The sequence below is a fragment of the Chelonia mydas genome, chromosome 1, assembly GCF_015237465.2.
Source record: "Chelonia mydas isolate rCheMyd1 chromosome 1, rCheMyd1.pri.v2, whole genome shotgun sequence".
Taxonomy (NCBI): domain Eukaryota; kingdom Metazoa; phylum Chordata; order Testudines; family Cheloniidae; genus Chelonia; species Chelonia mydas.
The window spans coordinates 302171621-302184431 of NC_057849.1; the positions used below are offsets into that span (position 1 = coordinate 302171621).

General features: G+C 41.4%; 1 protein-coding gene across 2 annotated transcripts in view; it reads left to right on the top strand.

The window, feature by feature from the left end:
* The window catches only part of CFTR (CF transmembrane conductance regulator), a 152040-nt gene extending 140858 nt beyond the window's left edge, over nucleotides 1-11182 (top strand). For both annotated transcript variants that reach the window (XM_043549956.1, XM_027820802.3), the window contains 3 exons: nucleotides 4396-4568; nucleotides 6747-6852; nucleotides 9550-11182. In XM_043549956.1, the coding sequence (XP_043405891.1) occupies nucleotides 4396-4568; nucleotides 6747-6852; nucleotides 9550-9756 (486 nt within the window). In that variant the 3' untranslated portion in view covers nucleotides 9757-11182. The remainder of the gene's footprint in view (nucleotides 1-4395; nucleotides 4569-6746; nucleotides 6853-9549) is intronic.
* The last annotated feature ends 1629 nt before the right edge of the window (nucleotides 11183-12811 follow it).

Here is a 12811-nt window from a genome sequence, read left to right on the forward strand (position 1 = left end):
GGCTTTCGTGCATTTAGGTGAGCCTCCATGACTTCAGCCCCGCCTTGGCAGGGCTCGGGCTGTCAGCCCCCCTTGAGCAGGGTATTGGGCTGTCAGCCACCTCACAGCAGGGCTTTAGGCATTGGTGATTTGTTTATTGGCCAAGACCTGTCCATGACTTTTAATAAATACACCCCATGACAAAATCTTAACCTTAGTGCTGACAGGATACAAGGCAGTGGAGAGTTAGGTCTCGGCTCTCACTCTCTCCCCTTCAAATAGACTGCCAGCTCTTGCTATGAGCTCCTGATCAAGTGATGAGTATCACCTGTTCTCATTAGTGCAGAGTCAGCAATGAACTCCTGCTAGTCCACTTTTCAGAAGCTCCATTTATCCGCTAGTCCTGATCAGACTCTGGGGCTTACAAATGGAGCCTTTCTTCACAAAGCTTCAACAGTTCAGATCTAGGGCACTAATCTGTTCCTATGCCTTCTTTGGGGTTTCGTTCCCATGCTAGACAATTGGGAGTGGAGAGTCTCGTGGCCAAGGGAGTGCTCCTGTAAAGCCCTGAAGATTCTGTACACCCCATTACAACCCCTTTCCAACAGTTTATCCCTGCCTCTGGCTCTCTACCTTTTCCCCCATTCATTATCAGTCTTTGCCTCCTTTTTGTTTCTTCCCAGTCAGCTCTGTTCAGTCACAACCTCCCTCAAACACCCCACCTAGCCACTGTCTCCCCTGCACTGCTCATCCCATGGAATGGACAAGAGAGTCAGACAACCAGCACCAGAAAAATTCTCTTCCCCCTTTTGTCTCCTGGACTTATGGCAACTCTGGTAGTGGGGCATAGTCTGCTTCCTGCATCCAGGGCTTGGCTGGCTTTCTCTCCCTGCTCACAAGGTCCACAGCAGGAGGTTCGTTCTTTTTCTTCCCCACATCGCAGGGAAGAGAGTGCCGTGATGGTTCCTTCCCATCCTCCTACACAGACTGTGGTGGAAGTTCCAGGGATGAGAAGTGGGAGTTGGCTAGTGGCTGCAGGTTCAGACTAAAGCTGATCAGAATTATTTTGTCTCTCTGTGGAAGATTTTGACTAAAATGATGGGAAAGGGTCCCACTTATGTCAAAACTTTCAGTAGAAAATTGAATTTTTAGCCAAAAACTAAATGTTTATTTTTGAGTGAAAATTTTAGTTTCCAAATGGAAAAAGACACATTTTAAAAAATTATTTTATATATTTATTGAGACATGCGGACACTTTCTGTGAAAAAGTTTGGTCAAAAAACAATTTTCCAGTCACTAAAATTTGACATAACGTTTTCAGGCAGGTGTAGCTGAGAGGAAATAGCAATCTGGGATCTCCTCACTTAGTCTTCTTGGAGCCTGTGAGTCCCAGGCATGGGACACTGCTCCCACTGCTGAATAGACAAGCAAATTCTAGTGATGTTTTTTGGTTGGGAATTTCCTCTCCAGGTATAAACTAAAAAGGAGATTTTTAAAGAGCTAGGCCTTATTTACAATACCGAGAAGAATTTTTATTTTAAAGTGTGCATAGTCAGGGGGCTGCGGCCATTCTGGGACATAACACAAGGAGTCAGGAAAGTCACTTTAAGGAAAAAACTGTTTTTTGGCATATCAAATAATAAACTGAAAAATGTAAAACAAAGAGTAGTGAAAAAGAAATGTTACAGAATCATCCTATGCATTTTTTTAAAATAGGCCTGATCTGATTGTGAATGGACTCTGTGCTCTCTTGAAAGCTGGTTTGTTAGAGAATGCTACAAACAGCTGATGTGACTTGGGGGGAAGTCACATTTTCACTTGTTCCTGTGTTAAATGCTTCTGCTCCACCTTAGCTGCTGCTGGGTGCAGTGAGGACAGTCAGTAGCTACTGCTGAAGTCAACATCACTTTTTAACTTTCTTTGCAGCTCACGTTTAAGATCAAGGGCCTAGATTCACAATGGTACTTTGGCGTTGTGATGCTGAGTGTTGCAATACCTAACTTTTGCCACTAGAACTCACTGCAGTTTGCAAAGCCTGAGTTAGGTGCCTCGGCTCCCTATACAGGACAGGAGGAGAGAGAGGCGCTTTAGAATGAGATCTAAGCTAGCCAATGGGAGATGCTGACAACAGGAATGGGTGTTAAATTCTGCCCGTCTCAGAGATAGGCATCTAAATCTAGGTTGCACAGAGGTACCTACATTGGCTAGCAATTCTCAGCTGTGAACCCTCTTTAGTATTAGGCATCTAAGGCATTGCCCCAAGTAGCTAGGGTGGAACGTTTCCTCATAACTTTTAGCCCAGTGGCTAGGGTACTGATCTTTGTTGTAGAAGACCCTGCATTCAAGGCTCCCTTTCACCTGATGAGGAGAAGGGAGTTGAACTGGATGTGTCATTTCTCAGGTGCTTGGCTTAGCCATTATCCTATGGGATATTTTGATGTAGGTCTCCCTCAATCTCTCCTGTTGAAGCTGTTGCATTCTGGATAAATAATTAGAGTCATTTCAGCCAAAGAGACAGAGAGAGAGAGAGAGAGAGAATGAGCACACAAGTATGAGAATGACTCCACAGCCTGGTTTTAGAGCATTAACCCAGGATGTGGGTGACCAGGATCAAGTCCCCCTGCTGCAACCTTCACCCCCCCCCCCCCAGCTGTTTTGTGTGAACTCACCTGAGGACCTGATGCAGTAGCCACCCTCCGAGCACACCTAGCAGCTCAGGCTTTGCTTATGAGTAAGACGTCCAAGTGCCTATCTTCCCCTGGTTTGTGAATTACTCTGTGGTTTAGGCAGGAGAAAAACGCTCAGATGCCTAGAGGGAGGCAGTAGTGCACATGCCCAGAGGCAGAAACATATTTGTCTAGGGAACTATACTGCAAAAACGTAGGCACCCACTGGGTTCAGCTGGAATTTTGTGAATTGCACTGAAGCCTAAAACTGAGATTTAGGGAACATAAACCTGGATATAGGCACCTACGTACTTTTGTGGTTCTAGGTCAAAGTATGGAACGACTAAACTTGAACACTTTATTGTGGTGTTGGTGTAACACCGACAGACCCTGGTTGTCAGTGGGCGGGATTGAACCTGGGATCTTTGGAGCTAAATGCATGAGCCTCTACTGCATAAGCTAAAAGCCACCTGGCTGTTTGTTAAGGCTGTAGCAGACTCATTAATCTCTAAGTGGTCTCAGTGACACTACATGGGACAGAGCACCACACCCAGGAGGTGTGTGGGCAACGCTGGCACGATATTTCAGTATCATCATGTTACAGTGCCATGCAGACTCCCTCGGCCAAATTTTGCTCTCAGTCAGAATCAGAAGGGCTGCAAAGAATTACATCAGAACAGAATTTGGCCCCATGACCAGTGCAGACATTGTTTTAAAATGAAAGCATCCTTTCTACTTGTATCAGTTGGCTCAGTGAATGAGCAGATAGCTGAGGAGTGAAGAAGTGAGCAGTGACCTGCACACAGCTGCTATGCTGCTGAAAAAAAACCAGACCAAACAGCAAACTGAATTCTTCAGAACTTCATCATCTGGGCTTAGGCATTCTGCTTTACTAGAGCTCCTTTATTAGATGAAAAGAAAGTGGATTTGAAATTCTTCCTGCCTTGTGATACAGAATGAAAATGAGTTGAAAAATTACAAATGGCATTTGCAAAACCAGTTTTTCCCTTTATAACCACTATTTTCAGTTTTACTGTAAGTTAAGTTGTTGCATATCTTATAGCAATATAATAATGCATATTTCTGAGTTTTGGAATTCACAAAAATAGTTGGTAAGGTCAAAGTTTCTCTGACAATGCCACTGGAAGATTGTTCAGGCCAAAGATTGTAGTGAGTCTAGGCATTTTGGGGAAACATGCTAAAGCATGTGGTGTTCTTGTAATCTTTCAGACAAAAGAAGAAGTGGATGGAAATAGTCTCAAAGCCATGGTTACAACTGCTCTGGAGATCTGTGTTATTTTCTCCACTGGTGTAGTGTGCTGTGTGAGATTTCTACTCCTAGTAACTAAGGAGCCCTGGATGCTTTTGGAAACATCTTCCCTCAGCATTACTGATGATGCACATCACCACTGAATAAAATGAATTGCTTTCCTTTTAGATGGCTAACTCAGAACCTTTTGGTCAAAACACCAAGTCTCATTCTGTCTTATAAGCAAACAACTTTAACTCTCAATGTTCTGACATAAGCCCCAGTGTTCAGTCTGAATCAGAAATACATGATCTTTCACATCTTCCAACTCTTTGTTTTGAAAAATTTTATACCAAAGATTCTCATTTCTTCAGATCACATTTTCTGCTCAGTCTCAGAATCAAAAGGCAGAGGGGTTAAAAGGATGGGTTGCTGTGACAAAGAACCAGCAGTACCAATTTCTGTCATACAGCTTTCTCCTTTGATTTTTATCTCCTGCAGGTTGGACTGAAGTCTGTAATAGAGCATTTTCCAGGCCAGCTTGATTTTGTTCTTGTAGATGGTGGCTGTGTCCTCAGCCATGGGCACAAACAATTGATGTGTCTCGCCAGATCAGTTCTCAGTAAAGCTAAAATCCTGCTGCTTGATGAACCAAGTGCTCATCTTGATCCTGTGTAAGTTTTCCTGATTCTTTACTATATTCCAGTGTGAGGTAGGGAAGTCAGTGAGGCAGCACAGCAGAGAAAGTTATTTTGTCATATTTCTAGTCCTTTTTAAGGCTAGATTTCAACTTAAGGTACAGCCCTGAGCAAGGGAGGGTACGTAAACTGTACCATCCCAGTAGCTACCCTGGGAATCATTGTGCCTTACACGCGGTCCTGCCCCTGCTTTCTCTTTGCTCCAGGAAGATTAGTAATTTACAGGTGAGCTGTACCTGTGGTACATTACTACCCCTGCACTGGGCTCAGCTACTCTGCCAAAGTGTGCATAGTAGAAAGAAGAGTGCCATTCCTTACTTTTCTCTGCCTCGCTGTTCACAGGAGAGAGTAAGCAGGCAAGTATCCCCACTTACTCCTACAAAGTCAGAGGGTCTGGGTACTCCCCTGGGTTCTTACTCCCTTTTGTGGGTGTACAATTCAAGTCACAATTTACCACTTAATAAAAATATTTACAACTTTACTTCAAAGGGTACTATAAACACCACATCTTGGCGGTAGGTATGTTATATGTGGGGAAACTAACACAGAGGGCCAATTTTATCCCTAATGCATGAGTACAACTCCATTAACTATACGAAGTTTCAATTTGACCCAAATGGATTAAGGGAATTGACTGAGGCCACAAAACAAGTCAGTGTCAGAACTAGGATTAGAAACCCAGAATTCCTGGCTGCTAGCCCTGTGCTCAATACACGAGAGCATGTTATTGTTATGATTACTAATTATTATTTCCAGCACAGTAGCACCTGGAGGGCAAGGCCCCATTAAGCTAGTCACTCTACAAACATATAGCAAAGACAATCCCTGCCCCAAAGAGTTTACGATATAAGTATAAGGCTGTCATGAACAGATGGATCTAGCAAAAGCTGAGAAGGAGCACAAGGAAACAATGAGACAGTTGCCTGGAACGAACTCCTATTTTAGAGCTTTATAACTCAGCAATAAAAACACTTTGTTTAAAAAGTTTCAGACAGAAGATAATCTCCCTACCAGAGCAAAAACTGCACTATTTGGTTAAATGTTCACTGAGGCTAGTGTGAGGGATTTAAAAAAAAGGAGAGAGAATTCCTGTGGTGAATTAATTCACTGTATAGCCACTTGCCTGCTATAACAGTATCTTTTACTGGTTTGAAATAAAAATATTTTCAGCCTATAAAAAGCAGTGACTGCATGTGCAAAATACCTCTTTCTCGTAATATATTTGATCAAGTACCAAATTGTTTCAGTTGTTCTGAAACCATTTCTCAATTGCTGGTGCCTCGCCCTGGTAATGTCTCCTATAATAGCACTCATTTTTGGATGGAATTCTTAGGAACTGCATGTCTGAGAGACAGCACCTTGTAGAGATATTAATACCTTAGGCATTGTCCACTGGACAGTATGGAATGAGAAGAACTGCAGGCCATTGAAAGATTACACACTGGAAGACATTTGTTAATTCTGATGCCTTTTAAAGGTGCCAGAGCCTTAAATAAGTCAGTAATTGTCAGCGTGCGTGAATACGTTTAGCGCTAACACCACCGCTCTTATTATTTTAGCCCAAGCTCTGGGACCCTCCCACCTCACAGGGTCCTAGACACTGGATTCCAGCCCCAGCCCGGACATCTACACTGCAATTAAACAGCCCAGCAGCCCGAACCCAGCAAGCCTGAGTCAGCTGGCACAGGCCAGACGTATGTTTTTAATTGCAGTGGAGACATGTCCTGAGTGTGGCACTTCATGATAGCGCAGGGTACACATTTGTTAATACACTGAATGATGAACATCACAGGCCTAACTAAACACTGCTGCTGTGGTTGATAGAGTATGAACTAGTTCAACTCCTCTCTAGCCAACCCAGAGAAATAGGGGAATTACACCAAAATAATGATAATACCGGATAGCACATTTACTAAAAGGGACATCATAAATTTCTATATACATTATAGAATTATAAAAATGTGTCAAATAATTTTAATTACAACTTAAATTTTATAATTGCAATTTAGTGTAGCAGCAGTGTAATTTTATGTGTGTCATTCTGAAATCTTTATGTTGCGCAGCTCAGTATTAAAAGGCTGTATGTTGATAACTTCCTACAATGTGCCAATTTCTGTATAACATTCTGCATGCCAAAACTGTTTTATCTTTCAGAACCTTCCAGGTGATTAGAAAAACACTCAAGCATGCATTTGCAAACTGTACAGTAATACTCTCAGAACACAGACTAGAAGCAATGTTGGAATGTCAGCAATTTTTGGTGAGTGCTGTATCTTTTTAAAGTGATTTCCTTATAATTGACAGATATGGGTTTTGCACAATATTTTAAGTAACTCTTCTATGGTTAGATTAGCCACATCTGCTGCCCGGGGTCAGTTCAAATACCTGGTTCCTTCTTTATTCTAATTGGCTGGAAGTGCCTAAGAATTGTCATCTTATTGTACGTTGTTAAAACAAATATACAGGTGTCTGTATCTGTTTTTACTTAATATGGGCAGAAGAGCAACTAGAGAACTGCAACAGAAGTATCCTGCCTAAGATGGTTAGACTGCTGTGTTTCTCTCTAGAAACAACCTGAAATTTCCTTTCTGTGGTAAAAACTGTTAATCATTTGTTAAGGAAATGCCAGTATTGTCGTTATGTTTTTTCAGTAGATAACAATGGCTAGTAAAGAAAATGGGATGAACTGTGTGTGAAAGCTGAGAAGTGGCTCTTAAAATCAGATATTTTCCGTATACTTTCCTGACTCTCAGAGAGAGGGATGTTTTAATATTTCTTTTGCTACCATACAGCTCAGAATGTTTTCCTCCATATACATTTGGTCAAGTGCATGGTTTTCTCTTTAAATTATAGCTGTTTTAGAGTTGCATTGCTATGCAGTTGGGTAGCAAGCATATAATCTGAAACGGAAGTGGACTATGCAATAAATAAGATATACCCTTTTGAACCACTATTGTTATACTATATACTGGACTGTACCCTCATGTGAAAGATGGAGTTCTTTGTGTAGACCATCGTGGAGCCTGATTCATTAAGGTCCTTTCTAGTTATACATTTTAATTCACAAACAAAAGCCTTCTAACACACATTTAAAGTGTATTTCAGTGGAGTTTCGTTAACACCCAGAAAATATACATTCTTTCCAAACATTTAAGAACTATTTAATTTTAAAAACGAGAATGTCTGGAAATGAAAAGATAAGGGATCCAGTCAATTCCCCAAGTACCATTATCACCCATGCAATGTACACCATATACCTAGCCATATCTTTGCCCCCTCATCTTGCCCTGTAATGGAAATATACTCTACCAACCCCATAGGAGAAGATGGGATATTGGACAGTGGAGGGAGAGGGGTTTTATCCACACTGAAATGTTTAGGCTCAAAGTTTTATAACTAGATGGTTTTAACCTTTTAAAGCTTAACCTGGGTAAAATGCGGTGCTTTTCCCTATCCCCCTCCATATTGCGGATAACCCAGGAACATTCCAGTTCCCTATACACATCCTCAATGCCCCCTCAGTCTGCTGTACCTTCCCTTCATCACTCTTTCCACTCCTTGCCAGTCTCCATGTACCCCTCTTCCTTCCTTCCGCCAAAGCTCTCCATTGCAAGATCAGGTAACAGAGCTCTTTGCCACCTAGACCCAGCCCTAACACCAGTCTGCTCCAGCTCCATGCCTGTTCACATTTTCCCTCTTCCCACCTCTGGGGCTGGATTAAAGCAATGGGGAGCACTAAACACACTCTCATATAGGGGCAGGCTATGACTCTGTGCTGTGCTAACATCCCCATGCACCTCATCCCAGTGCCCTGCCCCTCATTGGGGTGACAATGTCAGGAAATTAGATTGGTATAACTATGTTGCTCAGAGGTGTGAAAAATCCACCTCTCATGTGACAGTTAAACCAACCTAACCCCCCAGTGTAGACAGTGCTGGTGTGTCCCTGTAGTGGTTTTTGTGTTGACAAGCCCATAAAGGGACTGGGGCTTTCTTCAGGCAAATCCAAAATACCCCCAGAAAAAAAGCAAACAAAGGATAGCAGAATGGCAAACAATGCTTAACTTACACAGTCTCGTTTAAACAGCATAGCAAGAGGGTCAGTTCCTGCTTGCTTCCTAGCCTAAGGCTTGATCTACATCTGAAAGTGAGATTGATATAGTTACATTGGTCAGGGGTGTGAAAGATGCAACCTAACCCCAGTGTACACACAGCTGTGTCAACAGAAGAATGGGTGCATTGACACAGCTAACTTCATTCAGGGAGGAGGTGTTCCTACACTGATAGAAAAACTCCTTCCACGGGTGTAGGCTGTGTTTACAATACAGGGTTATGCTGACATAGCTACACTGACCTAGCTATTCCGGTATAGTCTCTGTAGTGTAAACGCAGCTTGAGGAGGGAAAGCCCTCCCCCTGGTTCCCTTCCACCAATCTTCCAGTGCTTTTTTGTATATCCCTGCTTTAATAAGCTCCTGGTTAACCCTTTCCTTCCCTTCCCTACCTTGGAGTGGATTTATTATATTATGAAGCTCTTTATAATATAATTCTTCGTAATTCCCCCATGAACTGAACCTGGGTTCCTCCAGCCCCCACCAAAATACAAGAAGGCACTTCTCAGCAATGCCAATAAAACAAAACAGGAGATTAAGGTCAAGCCTTTCATAGTTAAGATGAGCTAAAAAGAGAGAGAGAGAAAAAGGACCATTTTTGAAACTGAGCACAAGGAACATTTCCCAAACACCATAATTTTAAAACTCTTTTTCTGGTTTGTAATGAAAATTAGTCAGTCACTTGACATTTCAAAGTATGTAAAAACAGCTTTTTTGCTCTTCTCCCAGTGTAAGTCCTTGAAGTTTTCCCTCCTATCAATCTGTGCTACCTTGCTAGTTTATGTAGTTAACTGAATTCTATCAACACTATTGATATAGGTCTAATTGATTGAACATGTGTAATTAGGTAATAGAAGAGAATAAAGTGCGGCAATACGAGTCAATCCAGAAGCTGCTGAATGAAAAGAATTCCTTCAGGCAGGCTATCAGCTACTCCGATCGCCTTAAGATATTCCCACTACACCGCAGGAATTCAAGCAAGCGCAAGTCTAGACCCAAAATCAGTGCCTTGCAGGAAGAGACAGAGGAAGAAGTGCAAGAGACCAGGCTGTGAGAATGGGTGGAAACGCTTCCTCTTAGGAGTTCACTGGTGGAGTTTGGGGGAATACAGTACTGTACCTCAAAAACGGGAGAAGCATGACCAACACCACTGAAATTGCAGGAACAAGCACAGATTCAAACTTTCAGGAGGCATTAAATGACATTTATGGAAGTGGCTGCCCTCCAATGGTCAAATTGTGTGTGAGGCATTACATATCCTTGAAGATTTACCACTTGTTCTGGTAAGCCAGGCTTCCTTGTAAAAGCTGCTTTACTGTGGTACAAAACTAGATGATGGGCAGAGATAGGAACCCATTTAGACCGACTTAATCATTTCATCAAATTTTCAAAACTTTTGCTGACGTGTGTTTGGGAGGAGGGGAAGGTGGCAGAAGAGGAATGTTAAAAAAAATCAAGCTTGAATGGAAAACACTAAAATAAAAAATGTACAATGATTGTTTTAAGTTCACTTACTCCCTGAAAAGAGGTTGAGAAAGCACCAGTGACCCACTCAGAATATTTCCTCCTACTCATTGTTCAGGCACTTACTGTATTTCAACACTGCAGTAAAGGCAAATGCCCTTTCACAACACTGCACAGCTCCAAGCATGCAGGTGAGAATGAAGGAAAGAGAGGATGTTGGCTTGCAAGCTGCTCAACATCCGTCATGTCTCAGCAGTTAAAAGACGATCATGGGAGTTAATATTTCCTTCTGGAATCTAGTAGACTATTGGCCCAGCCTTGCAAACACTAATTGGGTGGAGTGCATGCTGATATGGGCAGTCCCCTTGTAGTAAATGGCAGGACTTCCAGCAGCTGAAGAGTAATATTCTGTGTGTTTAGGTCAGACACCTTTACATGCTTTTTATCATAGTTTGTATAAAGAACAAAAACTTTGAAGTAGACTTTAATAATGGAATCAGTTTTTATATGCTTCTGTTTTTGCAGTTTTCAGATGCATACTGAACTTTTCTCTAGAATATTTTATTTTAATATTGTTGCAAACATTTATTACGAGAATGCCGTATTTTAAGAGTGATTATGCACTATAAAGAAAAATATATTTGTATAGAAAGAATTTTTATATTTGAAACATCTCCTTTTTATGCCACTAGTCCTTTTTATTGCATGTTATAGTAAAACTTGGGGCGGGAAATGACAGTATCCCAAAGACATCTCCACTAGCATCCAAAGTCACCTTTATTGGGACGCGTGGAAGCATTCAGGCAAGACAAGTATGTTAAGCTTCTATTTAAATAAAAACTCTCTTAACTCAAACGGCTTATGTAACAAGTCATGATAGTTGCAACAGAAATGTTCTGCTGCTTCTACTTAGTGAACACTGCCTACCAAACAAAATGCATTTAATTTTTTATTCTATTTATTACCAAAGTAGACAACATGATGTACAGTATGTCAATAAAATTAAGACTGCATACAATTCCACTGTCTGGCTTTCTTTGGTTTGTTAAAAAGACAATTCTACTGTCTATTTCCTTGGGGGTTTTCTATCTTATGGTTGCTAAGCTAAACGCAGACGTATCAAAATGTCTCTGGAAATAGTGTTGAACTTTCCAAGCCCTTAGTCTCTAAGGTGCCACAAGTCCTCCTTTTCTTTTTGCGAATACAGACGAACACAGCTGCTACTCTGAAACCTTTTAAATTGAGATGTTCTCTCTGATAAGAGCACAAACTATAATCCCTATATTACCACTAAGGGAAGTTTTGTGTACTCCCAACTAATACATTTCAAAATTTCATTACAAAAATTTCTCGTTTTCCCTGGGAACAAAATCCTTTTTAAAATATTCTTTTGGACTGCCAGTAGTTACTGTGGTTAGAGCTGGGTGAAATTTTTTGGCCAAAACTTTTTTTCACAAAAAAAATAAAAATAAAAAAATGTAGATTCGAGTCAGCCAAAACAATTCGTGAATTCATGAAAATGGTTGATTTCATCTAACTGTTTTGGTCAAACAAAAAACAAAAACAAGCATCTGAAAAATCTAAACAATTTTGTTTTGAAAAATGTTTTAATGAAAACAAAATGTTTTGTTTCAGATCAGATTAATTTTTTCAACTTTTTGGTTTGCCAAAAAATTTTAACTTTCATTTTGGGTGGACCCAAAACTATTTTTTCCCTGAGTTTTTGGTACTGCAAAGGAACTGAAAAATCAGTTATTTTCACAGCTTTAGAGGTGACAATTTTGAATGCTTGGTTCTAAATGTACACCTCAGTGTCACCAGATGGTGCTGGAGAGCAGTTGTGCTTTGGTTTAATCAAACTGTAACCATTTGTGAAGGTTTATGATTCTTTTTGTGATCTACAGGTTTTATATGTCATGCTAAGCAATAAATTGTTAGAATTTGAGTCCTGTCTTTAAACATTTACATTAACTTGCAGGTAAGTGAATTTGGGCATTTTTGTGCTATTTGGGAATAGAAGAAACCATGGAAGCTCAGCAAGAGAACTAGAAAGAGCATTTTTAAGGGGATGCTAACAGTCAGTTGGCATCACTAGCTGAACATCTCTTCATTTACAATCAGAGTTTATAAATTATCCCCATCCAGAGTTTGAGGCTGAAGAAGGAGGTGTATACACTGTGACAAAGTTTCTCCTCTATCTTGGTAGGTCTTGCGCTTATTGGCAGATTTGCTCGCCTTGGAGCTTCACGGCAGCCCTCAGTTTGGCCGTTTTCATGAACCCACAGTCCAGGTCAACTCCTCCTGTGTCTGACCAGGAGTTGGGAGGTTTGGGAGGAACACTGGCCCACCCTCTACTCCGGGTTCCAGCCCAGGGCCCTGTGGAATGCAGCTGTCTAGAGTGCCTCCTGGAACAGCTGTGCGACAGCTATAACTCCCTGGGCTACTTCCCCATGGCCTCCTCCCAACACCTTCTTTATCCTCACCATAGGACCTTCCTCCTGGTGTCTGATAATGCTTGTACACCTCAGTCCTCCAACAGTCCATGTTCTCACTCTCAGCTCCTAGCGCCTCTTGCTCCCAGCTCCTTACATGTGCACCACAAACTGAAGTGAGCTCCTTTTTAAACCCAGGTGCCCTGATTAGCC